This window comes from Hydractinia symbiolongicarpus, chromosome 9 (genome assembly GCF_029227915.1).
Source record: "Hydractinia symbiolongicarpus strain clone_291-10 chromosome 9, HSymV2.1, whole genome shotgun sequence".
NCBI classification, from domain to species: Eukaryota; Metazoa; Cnidaria; class Hydrozoa; order Anthoathecata; family Hydractiniidae; genus Hydractinia; species Hydractinia symbiolongicarpus.
Genome location: NC_079883.1, coordinates 8,332,450 through 8,346,012, shown reverse-complemented (window position 1 = coordinate 8,346,012; position 13,563 = coordinate 8,332,450). Strand labels below are relative to the sequence as shown.

Genomic DNA, 13,563 nt, shown 5'->3' with positions numbered 1-13,563 from the left:
AGGATACTAACTTGTGTGCCATTCACGCAAAACGAGTTACAATCATGCCTAAAGACATCCAGTTGGCAAGAAGAATTCGTGGGGAACGTGCCTAAGCATCTTACCAAACAAAAAACGGCTATTTTTATAGCCACACATCCATAAAAAATATTACGGCTAGCTTTTTATATCAAACTTTGTCCTGCTTTCTGTTTAAATTTTATGCTACATAAAAATTTTATGCTACATAAAGTTTGACAATGTTAAAAATATGAAGGGCAAGAAAAGTAAAAGCAAGAAAATAAGAAATTTAAAAACGAAAATACTTAAACTTAGGGAATCTAATCTTAAATTTACTCTTTTTTAACTGTTTAAGTGACTTAAACAAGTTTAACTTTGTACCAAGATAATGTTTTTTTGTAAATGTGTGGCTATAAAAATAGCCGTTTGTTAATGTAATAGCCAGATACACACAAATTATTTTTTTGCGGTCTTCTTTGCTGCCTTTTTGGGAGTCTTTTTGACCTTCTTTGCTGCAGGTTTTTTAGCAACAAGCTTCTTTGTGGGTTTCTTAGCTGCTGGTTTCTTAGCCGAGGCTTTCTTTGTGGCAGGCTTCTTTGCTGCTTTCTTTGGCGTGCTCTTCTTTGCTGGCTTCTTTTTTGGTGTACTTTTCTTTGCAGTAGGCTTCTTTGCCGTTGGCTTTTTTGCTGCGGCCTTTTTCTTAGGTTTTTCTTTTTTTACCTGACCTAGCTTGAATGATCCAGAAGCACCAGTGCCTTTAGTTTGAATCAAATCGCCTGATGTTACTCCTCGTTTAAGAGCCATTTTCAGATGATGATCTGAGTTTTCAGCAACTTTGTAATTTGCATGAATATATTTTGTAATAGCTTGGCGAGATGAACCACCGCGTTCCTTTAGGGTAGCGATAGCAGCCTTGATCATGTCCACATATTTAGGGTGATCAGCTGTCTTCTTTGCAGCAGGTTTCTTCTTGGGTGCGATTTTCTTTGGAGAAGCTGCTTCACTCATTTTTAATGTTTTCTTACAACAATCCAACGATCAACGATGCTTGTTATCACAGTAGAAGTATACTAAACATTACCGTGTAAATGAGATATAATTTAAGACGGTGCGAAGTATGCGGACGTAAAAGTACCACTCCCGGGAATTGATTTGGCGCGAAAACAGAAATGTGTGTTTCTGTACATCGTATAATGTCCGTTTTGGGTGCCGCGACTATGCGAAAGCATGTTAATTTTTATTTGTAGTACGACGCAATAGTCTGCAAGAGAAGCTGCTGGAGTTTGAGGTCTTCAGCATTACATCTAGTCTGTTAATTTGGGCTTCTTCCGCGCTCGTGTTAGGATTTTCATAAAGCGTTCTTTGGTTTGCGTTGCGTATGTCGGCCTACATCATCGACACGGCCTGTTTCCGGCTATTAGGAGCAATTCATATATTGGGCACTGCGTTTCGACTTTTTTATTAGACCACAGTAAAAAAATTCACTCACAGAAGTCCCTTTCTTTCATGGCTACAAACACGAAGAATTCTGTCGTAAGTAAAACGAATGCGCAAGCCAAAATGACGATGGGGCGAAGTCATAAGCATGGCCCTGTGGCCCAATGGATAAGGCATCTGACTACGAATCAGGGGATTCCAGGTTCGACTCCTGGCAGGGTCGCACTGTCGCATTTCGGCTGCATGGTCTACTGTGTAACGCGCGCGCACGTTCTGGCGTAATGCGTTGATAAACGGAATGTACGCAGACATATTGGAAAGTAATATCACGCACTTAGTATCGTCGCCTTTGTTAGCATTCATGTAAGTTACCATCCACTCGCTACAGTCGCTCTCCATCCTACGGCTAAATCAACAGCCGTGATTTTTACTATGTCGCCGTCCATCCGTACGCGGTGACAGTTGTAAGCTTTACAGTAACGTGACATGCTCCACAAGCAGTTACGGTGTGTGGACGATGCCTATCATGGCAACGCTTGTTCTTTATCGCTTCTCGGCCTAATGGCTAAGATCAAGTGTAGTATCTGTTCTTATCAGTTTAATATCTGGTAGGCCATTCTCTGAATGGTCAGTATATTAATCTGATTTTTGGCCTTGGGTCATGGAGGTGGATTCATTCACGCCGTGACCACGGGTTGCCTTGGTGTTGCACTATTACCGATGGCGGCCCACATAAGCAATAAAAGAATAATAGCAGTCCTCTTTCCGACGGCACTCTGCATAGTCTACGGCGGGAACAAAACGCGTACACTGGGGGAGAATACAGCCTATGCCCCGCGACACGGCAGTTTATAACACACTCAAGCCACAAGCATTAACAAACTTTGAAGGGTACCCTCATGCTACGGTGCAGTTCCAACTCATACTTACCTGACGGGGAAGTAAAGACTGATCAATGAGGGTTTTCTTCCAGAGTGAGGCTCTTGCATTGCACTACGCTTGGGCTGACCTCTGCGATTACTGCAAACGTCAGTAACTCGACCGTACAATTTCTGGTAGTGGGGGCCTGCGTCCGCGCTCGCCCCCTCCTTAAGTCAAAATGAATGAGCTTAGAAAAGTTGCGCGGCCAAATGTCGGTGGTGACTTAAACGCTAAGGTAAAACCTCGCTTGGCTGTTACGAAACGTGATTGCGATATAAGTCCTCGGAAGGCGGCGGAATTTTATTTTATTTGCCATTCCGTCAGGGTTATTGGATGATCGGCAATAGATCGAGTTTGTATGCATTTGAAAGCTCTTTTTTCTCGTACTATCACCTGAAAATGTCGTAGGAAAATGTCATAGGAAACACTTTCAACAACCGCCACGTTCCTTAATTGTTATAACAAGAAATATATCACAGCAAATGAAAATGAAAAGCCTACGACACCGGGAGTTCCCAGGCGGTCCCCATCCAAGTACTATCCCGGCCCGACGATGCTTAACTTCCGTGATCAGACGAGAACGGGTGTGTTCATCGTGGTATGGCCGTAGACATTAGTAGGTGCAAATACGTGCAATTTATTTTGACGTTGTGATCAAATTTTTTTATTTAATTTCTTTGAGTTACTTAGGACAAGGCGTATGCATGGATTATCTATTAGACTTTAAGGTTATAGTTTTGTGAAAAAAACAATGTTTTTTTAAAGATGTGTGGCTATAAAAATAGCCGTTGTTTTCTGAGTGTAGCGGTTTACTTCTTCTGTCCTTTGTCGTTCTTCTTTGGGAGTAAGACAGCTTGAATGTTTGGCAAAACACCACCAGCTGCAATGGTTACACCGCTCAAAAGTTTGTTTAATTCTTCATCATTACGAACAGCCAATTGTAAATGTCTTGGAATAATCCTAGCTTTTTTGTTGTCTCTTGCTGCGTTACCAGCCAACTCCAATATCTCAGCAGATAAATATTCCAAGACGGCTGCTAAGTAAACTGGTGCTCCAGATCCAATTCGGTTAGCATAGTGCCCTCTACGAAGGAATCTATGCACTCTACCGACTGGAAATTGAAGTCCAGCTCTTGAGGATCTTGTCTTGGCTTTAGCCTTAGCTTTTCCACCTTTTCCACGTCCAGACATAACTGCGATTTGATTTGTAAGTTAATACAAAAACGTACGAATATTTAACGTAAGTGTTAACGAAATAAACTTTACTCGTTTTTTCATCATAAAAATAGGATCGAAATCATGTTTTTTTAACCAATCATAATTAAGTATTAAACAAAAGATTTTTTTTTTAACCAATTAAATTGCGTATCGGCGTTTTCGGATCGAATTCGATCCGATTTTTTTACTTATAAACAAAAAGTTTTGACTTGCAGTTTAATGCTTATTTACAAGTTAAGTAGCAAAAATTTTTAACCATGTCTGACGCAGCAGCTAAAGGAGGAAAACAGGCACCTAAAGTAGCCAAGAAAGGTGAAAAAAGAGCCGGCAAAAAAGGAGGAAAGATTGGTGGAACTGGTGAAAAGAAACGCAAGAGAAAGAGAAAGGAAAGTTATGCTATTTACATCTACAATGTTTTGAAACAAGTTCACCCAGATGTCGGAGTTTCAAGCAAAGCTATGAGCATCATGAACTCATTTGTCAACGACATCTTTGAGCGCATTGCTTCCGAAGCTTCGCGTTTGGCTCTTCAAAACAAAAAGTCGACCATCTCTTCTCGTGAAATTCAAACCGCAGTACGTCTTCTCTTGCCTGGAGAACTTGCAAAACACGCAGTCAGTGAAGGAACAAAAGCCGTCACAAAATACACAAGCAGCAAGTAAACCAACGTCTACCAAACACAAACGGTCTTTTTTAAGACCACACATCTTTAAAAAAACATTTACTTGGCGTCACTACAAGTTAACCGAAGTTAATAAAACTTCTAAATAATGTGCTTAAGAACACTAGCCTACATTTAAAATACTTCCCCATGTGTGTGTGGATTAGCTTCACTTTTCATACGTATTATTAGCTGTACTTGCAGAAAAGACAAGTACATTGATCCATGTTATTGCTTACATTTAACTTAACCCAGCTTTTCACGGAAACACTCCCAGGCAAATTAACCCTACAAAGTATTTCTAAATTTTTTTTGTGTCATATATGACATAGTATCGTATAGCAATAAATGTAACTGTGACAAGACTTTACACATTGTGTAATTTGGAAGCGTGCACAAAGTAATGTTTTAAAAGATTTGTGGCTATAAAAATAGCCGTTTTTGTTGAGCAATGACAACGCTTAACCTCCGAATCCGTAAAGAGTTCTTCCTTGACGTTTTAAGGCATAAACAACATCCATAGCGGTAACGGTCTTGCGTTTAGCGTGCTCTGTGTAGGTTACAGCATCACGAATAACATTCTCTAAGAAAACCTTCAGTACACCTCTGGTTTCCTCATAGATAAGGCCAGAGATACGTTTGACACCACCTCGTCGAGCAAGACGCCGAATAGCAGGTTTTGTGATTCCCTGAATGTTATCACGAAGAATTTTTCGGTGACGTTTAGCACCTCCTTTTCCCAATCCTTTACCTCCTTTTCCGCGTCCAGACATATTGATATAGTTGCGTACAGAACGAGTACAAAAACAACGTTTGAGTTAACAGAATTCAGACAGCTTTAAAAAGAGGCCATAAAATTACCTACTGCTCGTGGAAACACCCTAATTAACCAATAGAGTTGCGTCATTACAAAATGTTCCGAACATTTTGTACATTTTTTTAAGTAAAACTGTAGTTTTTTTAAAAATTCGTGGTCTTAATGTTTCAGTAAGGCAATAAATTTGGCATCGTTGGAATTCGCCAAACCTTCTGCTACTTACTAAAAAAAAAAAAAGTCAAAAGCTTTTGTGTATCAGAAGATACAGCCGTTTTCCCGTAGCCAAAAAACACAGATTTTATAAAAATGTTAAAGTAATGAGCGTAATGTCATTATGCAGCCAATCAGAAATTACTTTCTTAGCACCAATCAAATGGTTTGTTTTGAACCTTAGCTGTCAATCAATATGAGAAATAAAACTTTGGCGCGATAGTGCATTTTAGACCGTCTTGTGTATCCGTACTACATCGACTTCTTAAAATATGGCTCGTACAAAGCAAACTGCACGTAAATCTACTGGAGGAAAGGCTCCACGAAAACAACTCGCCACTAAAGCTGCGAGGAAAAGCGCACCAGCTACTGGAGGAGTGAAAAAACCACATCGTTACAGACCTGGTACAGTTGCTCTCAGAGAAATCAGAAGATACCAGAAGTCAACCGAGCTCTTGATCCGCAAGTTGCCTTTCCAGCGTCTTGTGCGAGAAATTGCTCAGGACTTCAAAACAGATCTGCGATTCCAGAGCACAGCCGTTATGGCTCTGCAAGAGGCTTCTGAAGCGTACCTTGTTGGCTTGTTCGAGGATACTAACTTGTGTGCCATTCACGCAAAACGAGTTACAATCATGCCTAAAGACATCCAGTTGGCAAGAAGAATTCGTGGGGAACGTGCCTAAGCATCTTACCAAACAAAAAACGGCTATTTTTATAGCCACACATCCATAAAAAATATTACGGCTAGCTTTTTATATCAAACTTTGTCCTGCTTTCTGTTTAAATTTTATGCTACATAAAAATTTTATGCTACATAAAGTTTGACAATGTTAAAAATATGAAGGGCAAGAAAAGTAAAAGCAAGAAAATAAGAAATTTAAAAACGAAAATACTTAAACTTAGGGAATCTAATCTTAAATTTACTCTTTTTTAACTGTTTAAGTGACTTAAACAAGTTTAACTTTGTACCAAGATAATGTTTTTTTGTAAATGTGTGGCTATAAAAATAGCCGTTTGTTAATGTAATAGCCAGATACACACAAATTATTTTTTTGCGGTCTTCTTTGCTGCCTTTTTGGGAGTCTTTTTGACCTTCTTTGCTGCAGGTTTTTTAGCAACAGGCTTCTTTGTGGGTTTCTTAGCTGCTGGTTTCTTAGCCGAGGCTTTCTTTGTGGCAGGCTTCTTTGCTGCTTTCTTTGGCGTGCTCTTCTTTGCTGGCTTCTTTTTTGGTGTACTTTTCTTTGCAGTAGGCTTCTTTGCCGTTGGCTTTTTTGCTGCGGCCTTTTTCTTAGGTTTTTCTTTTTTTACCTGACCTAGCTTGAATGATCCAGAAGCACCAGTGCCTTTAGTTTGAATCAAATCGCCTGATGTTACTCCTCGTTTAAGAGCCATTTTCAGATGATGATCTGAGTTTTCAGCAACTTTGTAATTTGCATGAATATATTTTGTAATAGCTTGGCGAGATGAACCACCGCGTTCCTTTAGGGTAGCGATAGCAGCCTTGATCATGTCCACATATTTAGGGTGATCAGCTGTCTTCTTTGCAGCAGGTTTCTTCTTGGGTGCGATTTTCTTTGGAGAAGCTGCTTCACTCATTTTTAATGTTTTCTTACAACAATCCAACGATAAACGATGCTTGTTATCACAGTAGAAGTATACTAAACATTACCGTGTAAATGAGATATAATTTAAGACGGTGCGAAGTATGCGGACGTAAAAGTACCACTCCCGGGAATTGATTTGGCGCGAAAACAGAAATGTGTGTTTCTGTACATCGTATAATGTCCGTTTTGGGTGCCGCGACTATGCGAAAGCATGTTAATTTTTATTTGTAGTACGACGCAATAGTCTGCAAGAGAAGCTGCTGGAGTTTGAGGTCTTCAGCATTACATCTAGTCTGTTAATTTGGGCTTCTTCCGCGCTCGTGTTAGGATTTTCATAAAGCGTTCTTTGGTTTGCGTTGCGTATGTCGGCCTACATCATCGACACGGCCTGTTTCCGGCTATTAGGAGCAATTCATATATTGGGCACTGCGTTTCGACTTTTTTATTAGACCACAGTAAAAAAATTCACTCACAGAAGTCCCTTTCTTTCATGGCTACAAACACGAAGAATTCTGTCGTAAGTAAAACGAATGCGCAAGCCAAAATGACGATGGGGCGAAGTCATAAGCATGGCCCTGTGGCCCAATGGATAAGGCATCTGACTACGAATCAGGGGATTCCAGGTTCGACTCCTGGCAGGGTCGCACTGTCGCATTTCGGCTGCATGGTCTACTGTGTAACGCGCGCGCACGTTCTGGCGTAATGCGTTGATAAACGGAATGTACGCAGACATATTGGAAAGTAATATCACGCACTTAGTATCGTCGCCTTTGTTAGCATTCATGTAAGTTACCATCCACTCGCTACAGTCGCTCTCCATCCTACGGCTAAATCAACAGCCGTGATTTTTACTATGTCGCCGTCCATCCGTACGCGGTGACAGTTGTAAGCTTTACAGTAACGTGACATGCTCCACAAGCAGTTACGGTGTGTGGACGATGCCTATCATGGCAACGCTTGTTCTTTATCGCTTCTCGGCCTAATGGCTAAGATCAAGTGTAGTATCTGTTCTTATCAGTTTAATATCTGGTAGGCCATTCTCTGAATGGTCAGTATATTAATCTGATTTTTGGCCTTGGGTCATGGAGGTGGATTCATTCACGCCGTGACCACGGGTTGCCTTGGTGTTGCACTATTACCGATGGCGGCCCACATAAGCAATAAAAGAATAATAGCAGTCCTCTTTCCGACGGCACTCTGCATAGTCTACGGCGGGAACAAAACGCGTACACTGGGGGAGAATACAGCCTATGCCCCGCGACACGGCAGTTTATAACACACTCAAGCCACAAGCATTAACAAACTTTGAAGGGTACCCTCATGCTACGGTGCAGTTCCAACTCATACTTACCTGACGGGGAAGTAAAGACTGATCAATGAGGGTTTTCTTCCAGAGTGAGGCTCTTGCATTGCACTACGCTTGGGCTGACCTCTGCGATTACTGCAAACGTCAGTAACTCGACCGTACAATTTCTGGTAGTGGGGGCCTGCGTCCGCGCTCGCCCCCTCCTTAAGTCAAAATGAATGAGCTTAGAAAAGTTGCGCGGCCAAATGTCGGTGGTGACTTAAACGCTAAGGTAAAACCTCGCTTGGCTGTTACGAAACGTGATTGCGATATAAGTCCTCGGAAGGCGGCGGAATTTTATTTTATTTGCCATTCCGTCAGGGTTATTGGATGATCGGCAATAGATCGAGTTTGTATGCATTTGAAAGCTCTTTTTTCTCGTACTATCACCTGAAAATGTCGTAGGAAAATGTCATAGGAAACACTTTCAACAACCGCCACGTTCCTTAATTGTTATAACAAGAAATATATCACAGCAAATGAAAATGAAAAGCCTACGACACCGGGAGTTCCCAGGCGGTCCCCCATCCAAGTACTATCCCGGCCCGACGATGCTTAACTTCCGTGATCAGACGAGAACGGGTGTGTTCATCGTGGTATGGCCGTAGACATTAGTAGGTGCAAATACGTGCAATTTATTTTGACGTTGTGATCAAATTTTTTTATTTAATTTCTTTGAGTTACTTAGGACAAGGCGTATGCATGGATTATCTATTAGACTTTAAGGTTATAGTTTTGTGAAAAAAACAATGTTTTTTTAAAGATGTGTGGCTATAAAAATAGCCGTTGTTTTCTGAGTGTAGCGGTTTACTTCTTCTGTCCTTTGTCGTTCTTCTTTGGGAGTAAGACAGCTTGAATGTTTGGCAAAACACCACCAGCTGCAATGGTTACACCGCTCAAAAGTTTGTTTAATTCTTCATCATTACGAACAGCCAATTGTAAATGTCTTGGAATAATCCTAGCTTTTTTGTTGTCTCTTGCTGCGTTACCAGCCAACTCCAATATCTCAGCAGATAAATATTCCAAGACGGCTGCTAAGTAAACTGGTGCTCCAGATCCAATTCGGTTAGCATAGTGCCCTCTACGAAGGAATCTATGCACTCTACCGACTGGAAATTGAAGTCCAGCTCTTGAGGATCTTGTCTTGGCTTTAGCCTTAGCTTTTCCACCTTTTCCACGTCCAGACATAACTGCGATTTGATTTGTAAGTTAATACAAAAACGTACGAATATTTAACGTAAGTGTTAACGAAATAAACTTTACTCGTTTTTTCATCATAAAAATAGGATCGAAATCATGTTTTTTTAACCAATCATAATTAAGTATTAAACAAAAGATTTTTTTTTTAACCAATTAAATTGCGTATCGGCGTTTTCGGATCGAATTCGATCCGATTTTTTTACTTATAAACAAAAAGTTTTGACTTGCAGTTTAATGCTTATTTACAAGTTAAGTAGCAAAAATTTTTAACCATGTCTGACGCAGCAGCTAAAGGAGGAAAACAGGCACCTAAAGTAGCCAAGAAAGGTGAAAAAAGAGCCGGCAAAAAAGGAGGAAAGATTGGTGGAACTGGTGAAAAGAAACGCAAGAGAAAGAGAAAGGAAAGTTATGCTATTTACATCTACAATGTTTTGAAACAAGTTCACCCAGATGTCGGAGTTTCAAGCAAAGCTATGAGCATCATGAACTCATTTGTCAACGACATCTTTGAGCGCATTGCTTCCGAAGCTTCGCGTTTGGCTCTTCAAAACAAAAAGTCGACCATCTCTTCTCGTGAAATTCAAACCGCAGTACGTCTTCTCTTGCCTGGAGAACTTGCAAAACACGCAGTCAGTGAAGGAACAAAAGCCGTCACAAAATACACAAGCAGCAAGTAAACCAACGTCTACCAAACACAAACGGTCTTTTTTAAGACCACACATCTTTAAAAAAACATTTACTTGGCGTCACTACAAGTTAACCGAAGTTAATAAAACTTCTAAATAATGTGCTTAAGAACACTAGCCTACATTTAAAATACTTCCCCATGTGTGTGTGGATTAGCTTCACTTTTCATACGTATTATTAGCTGTACTTGCAGAAAAGACAAGTACATTGATCCATGTTATTGCTTACATTTAACTTAACCCAGCTTTTCACGGAAACACTCCCAGGCAAATTAACCCTACAAAGTATTTCTAAATTTTTTTTGTGTCATATATGACATAGTATCGTATAGCAATAAATGTAACTGTGACAAGACTTTACACATTGTGTAATTTGGAAGCGTGCACAAAGTAATGTTTTAAAAGATTTGTGGCTATAAAAATAGCCGTTTTTGTTGAGCAATGACAACGCTTAACCTCCGAATCCGTAAAGAGTTCTTCCTTGACGTTTTAAGGCATAAACAACATCCATAGCGGTAACGGTCTTGCGTTTAGCGTGCTCTGTGTAGGTTACAGCATCACGAATAACATTCTCTAAGAAAACCTTCAGTACACCTCTGGTTTCCTCATAGATAAGGCCAGAGATACGTTTGACACCACCTCGTCGAGCAAGACGCCGAATAGCAGGTTTTGTGATTCCCTGAATGTTATCACGAAGAATTTTTCGGTGACGTTTAGCACCTCCTTTTCCCAATCCTTTACCTCCTTTTCCGCGTCCAGACATATTGATATAGTTGCGTACAGAACGAGTACAAAAACAACGTTTGAGTTAACAGAATTCAGACAGCTTTAAAAAGAGGCCATAAAATTACCTACTGCTCGTGGAAACACCCTAATTAACCAATAGAGTTGCGTCATTACAAAATGTTCCGAACATTTTGTACATTTTTTTAAGTAAAACTGTAGTTTTTTTAAAAATTCGTGGTCTTAATGTTTCAGTAAGGCAATAAATTTGGCATCGTTGGAATTCGCCAAACCTTCTGCTACTTACTAAAAAAAAAAAAAGTCAAAAGCTTTTGTGTATCAGAAGATACAGCCGTTTTCCCGTAGCCAAAAAACACAGATTTTATAAAAATGTTAAAGTAATGAGCGTAATGTCATTATGCAGCCAATCAGAAATTACTTTCTTAGCACCAATCAAATGGTTTGTTTTGAACCTTAGCTGTCAATCAATATGAGAAATAAAACTTTGGCGCGATAGTGCATTTTAGACCGTCTTGTGTATCCGTACTACATCGACTTCTTAAAATATGGCTCGTACAAAGCAAACTGCACGTAAATCTACTGGAGGAAAGGCTCCACGAAAACAACTCGCCACTAAAGCTGCGAGGAAAAGCGCACCAGCTACTGGAGGAGTGAAAAAACCACATCGTTACAGACCTGGTACAGTTGCTCTCAGAGAAATCAGAAGATACCAGAAGTCAACCGAGCTCTTGATCCGCAAGTTGCCTTTCCAGCGTCTTGTGCGAGAAATTGCTCAGGACTTCAAAACAGATCTGCGATTCCAGAGCACAGCCGTTATGGCTCTGCAAGAGGCTTCTGAAGCGTACCTTGTTGGCTTGTTCGAGGATACTAACTTGTGTGCCATTCACGCAAAACGAGTTACAATCATGCCTAAAGACATCCAGTTGGCAAGAAGAATTCGTGGGGAACGTGCCTAAGCATCTTACCAAACAAAAAACGGCTATTTTTATAGCCACACATCCATAAAAAATATTACGGCTAGCTTTTTATATCAAACTTTGTCCTGCTTTCTGTTTAAATTTTATGCTACATAAAAATTTTATGCTACATAAAGTTTGACAATGTTAAAAATATGAAGGGCAAGAAAAGTAAAAGCAAGAAAATAAGAAATTTAAAAACGAAAATACTTAAACTTAGGGAATCTAATCTTAAATTTACTCTTTTTTAACTGTTTAAGTGACTTAAACAAGTTTAACTTTGTACCAAGATAATGTTTTTTTGTAAATGTGTGGCTATAAAAATAGCCGTTTGTTAATGTAATAGCCAGATACACACAAATTATTTTTTTGCGGTCTTCTTTGCTGCCTTTTTGGGAGTCTTTTTGACCTTCTTTGCTGCAGGTTTTTTAGCAACAGGCTTCTTTGTGGGTTTCTTAGCTGCTGGTTTCTTAGCCGAGGCTTTCTTTGTGGCAGGCTTCTTTGCTGCTTTCTTTGGCGTGCTCTTCTTTGCTGGCTTCTTTTTTGGTGTACTTTTCTTTGCAGTAGGCTTCTTTGCCGTTGGCTTTTTTGCTGCGGCCTTTTTCTTAGGTTTTTCTTTTTTTACCTGACCTAGCTTGAATGATCCAGAAGCACCAGTGCCTTTAGTTTGAATCAAATCGCCTGATGTTACTCCTCGTTTAAGAGCCATTTTCAGATGATGATCTGAGTTTTCAGCAACTTTGTAATTTGCATGAATATATTTTGTAATAGCTTGGCGAGATGAACCACCGCGTTCCTTTAGGGTAGCGATAGCAGCCTTGATCATGTCCACATATTTAGGGTGATCAGCTGTCTTCTTTGCAGCAGGTTTCTTCTTGGGTGCGATTTTCTTTGGAGAAGCTGCTTCACTCATTTTTAATGTTTTCTTACAACAATCCAACGATAAACGATGCTTGTTATCACAGTAGAAGTATACTAAACATTACCGTGTAAATGAGATATAATTTAAGACGGTGCGAAGTATGCGGACGTAAAAGTACCACTCCCGGGAATTGATTTGGCGCGAAAACAGAAATGTGTGTTTCTGTACATCGTATAATGTCCGTTTTGGGTGCCGCGACTATGCGAAAGCATGTTAATTTTTATTTGTAGTACGACGCAATAGTCTGCAAGAGAAGCTGCTGGAGTTTGAGGTCTTCAGCATTACATCTAGTCTGTTAATTTGGGCTTCTTCCGCGCTCGTGTTAGGATTTTCATAAAGCGTTCTTTGGTTTGCGTTGCGTATGTCGGCCTACATCATCGACACGGCCTGTTTCCGGCTATTAGGAGCAATTCATATATTGGGCACTGCGTTTCGACTTTTTTATTAGACCACAGTAAAAAAATTCACTCACAGAAGTCCCTTTCTTTCATGGCTACAAACACGAAGAATTCTGTCGTAAGTAAAACGAATGCGCAAGCCAAAATGACGATGGGGCGAAGTCATAAGCATGGCCCTGTGGCCCAATGGATAAGGCATCTGACTACGAATCAGGGGATTCCAGGTTCGACTCCTGGCAGGGTCGCACTGTCGCATTTCGGCTGCATGGTCTACTGTGTAACGCGCGCGCACGTTCTGGCGTAATGCGTTGATAAACGGAATGTACGCAGACATATTGGAAAGTAATATCACGCACTTAGTATCGTCGCCTTTGTTAGCATTCATGTAAGTTACCATCCACTCGCTACAGTCGCTCTCCATCCTACGGCTAAATCAACAGCCGTG

At 40.4% G+C, this 13,563-nt stretch overlaps 1 protein-coding gene and 8 non-coding genes across 9 annotated transcripts; 6 read left to right on the top strand and 3 right to left on the bottom strand.

The window, feature by feature from the left end:
- Positions 1 to 388: 388 nt before the first annotated feature.
- LOC130657335 (histone H1-delta-like) lies at positions 389 to 1,322 on the bottom strand. Its single transcript, XM_057460316.1, has one exon. It carries the CDS (start codon positions 1,006 to 1,008, stop codon positions 457 to 459), a length of 552 nt encoding a protein of 183 aa, XP_057316299.1. The 5' UTR covers positions 1,009 to 1,322; the 3' UTR covers positions 389 to 456.
- A 265-nt stretch (positions 1,323 to 1,587) lies between these two features.
- Trnar-acg (transfer RNA arginine (anticodon ACG)) lies at positions 1,588 to 1,660 on the top strand. Its single transcript has one exon. It is a non-coding gene; the product is annotated as a tRNA-Arg (tRNA).
- A 322-nt stretch (positions 1,661 to 1,982) lies between these two features.
- LOC130660740 (U2 spliceosomal RNA) lies at positions 1,983 to 2,174 on the top strand. The gene has a single exon (XR_008987938.1). It is a non-coding gene; the product is annotated as a U2 spliceosomal RNA (small nuclear RNA).
- A 185-nt stretch (positions 2,175 to 2,359) lies between these two features.
- Positions 2,360 to 2,524, top strand: LOC130659684 (U1 spliceosomal RNA). Its single transcript, XR_008986889.1, has one exon. It is a non-coding gene; the product is annotated as a U1 spliceosomal RNA (small nuclear RNA).
- Positions 2,525 to 2,852: 328 nt separating this feature from the next.
- On the bottom strand, positions 2,853 to 2,970 carry LOC130659199 (5S ribosomal RNA). The gene has a single exon (XR_008986411.1). It is a non-coding gene; the product is annotated as a 5S ribosomal RNA (ribosomal RNA).
- A 4,468-nt stretch (positions 2,971 to 7,438) lies between these two features.
- Positions 7,439 to 7,511, top strand: Trnar-acg (transfer RNA arginine (anticodon ACG)). The gene has a single exon. It is a non-coding gene; the product is annotated as a tRNA-Arg (tRNA).
- A 322-nt stretch (positions 7,512 to 7,833) lies between these two features.
- Positions 7,834 to 8,025, top strand: LOC130660739 (U2 spliceosomal RNA). The gene has a single exon (XR_008987937.1). It is a non-coding gene; the product is annotated as a U2 spliceosomal RNA (small nuclear RNA).
- Positions 8,026 to 8,210: 185 nt separating this feature from the next.
- On the top strand, positions 8,211 to 8,375 carry LOC130659682 (U1 spliceosomal RNA). The gene has a single exon (XR_008986886.1). It is a non-coding gene; the product is annotated as a U1 spliceosomal RNA (small nuclear RNA).
- A 328-nt stretch (positions 8,376 to 8,703) lies between these two features.
- LOC130660311 (5S ribosomal RNA) lies at positions 8,704 to 8,822 on the bottom strand. Its single transcript, XR_008987510.1, has one exon. It is a non-coding gene; the product is annotated as a 5S ribosomal RNA (ribosomal RNA).
- Between the last annotated feature and the right edge of the window lie 4,741 nt (positions 8,823 to 13,563).

Coding starts and splice junctions, on each gene's coding strand:
- LOC130657335 (XM_057460316.1), bottom strand. CDS start 1,008: ATGAGTGAAGCAGCTTCTCCAAAGAAAATCGCACCCAAGAAGAAACCT.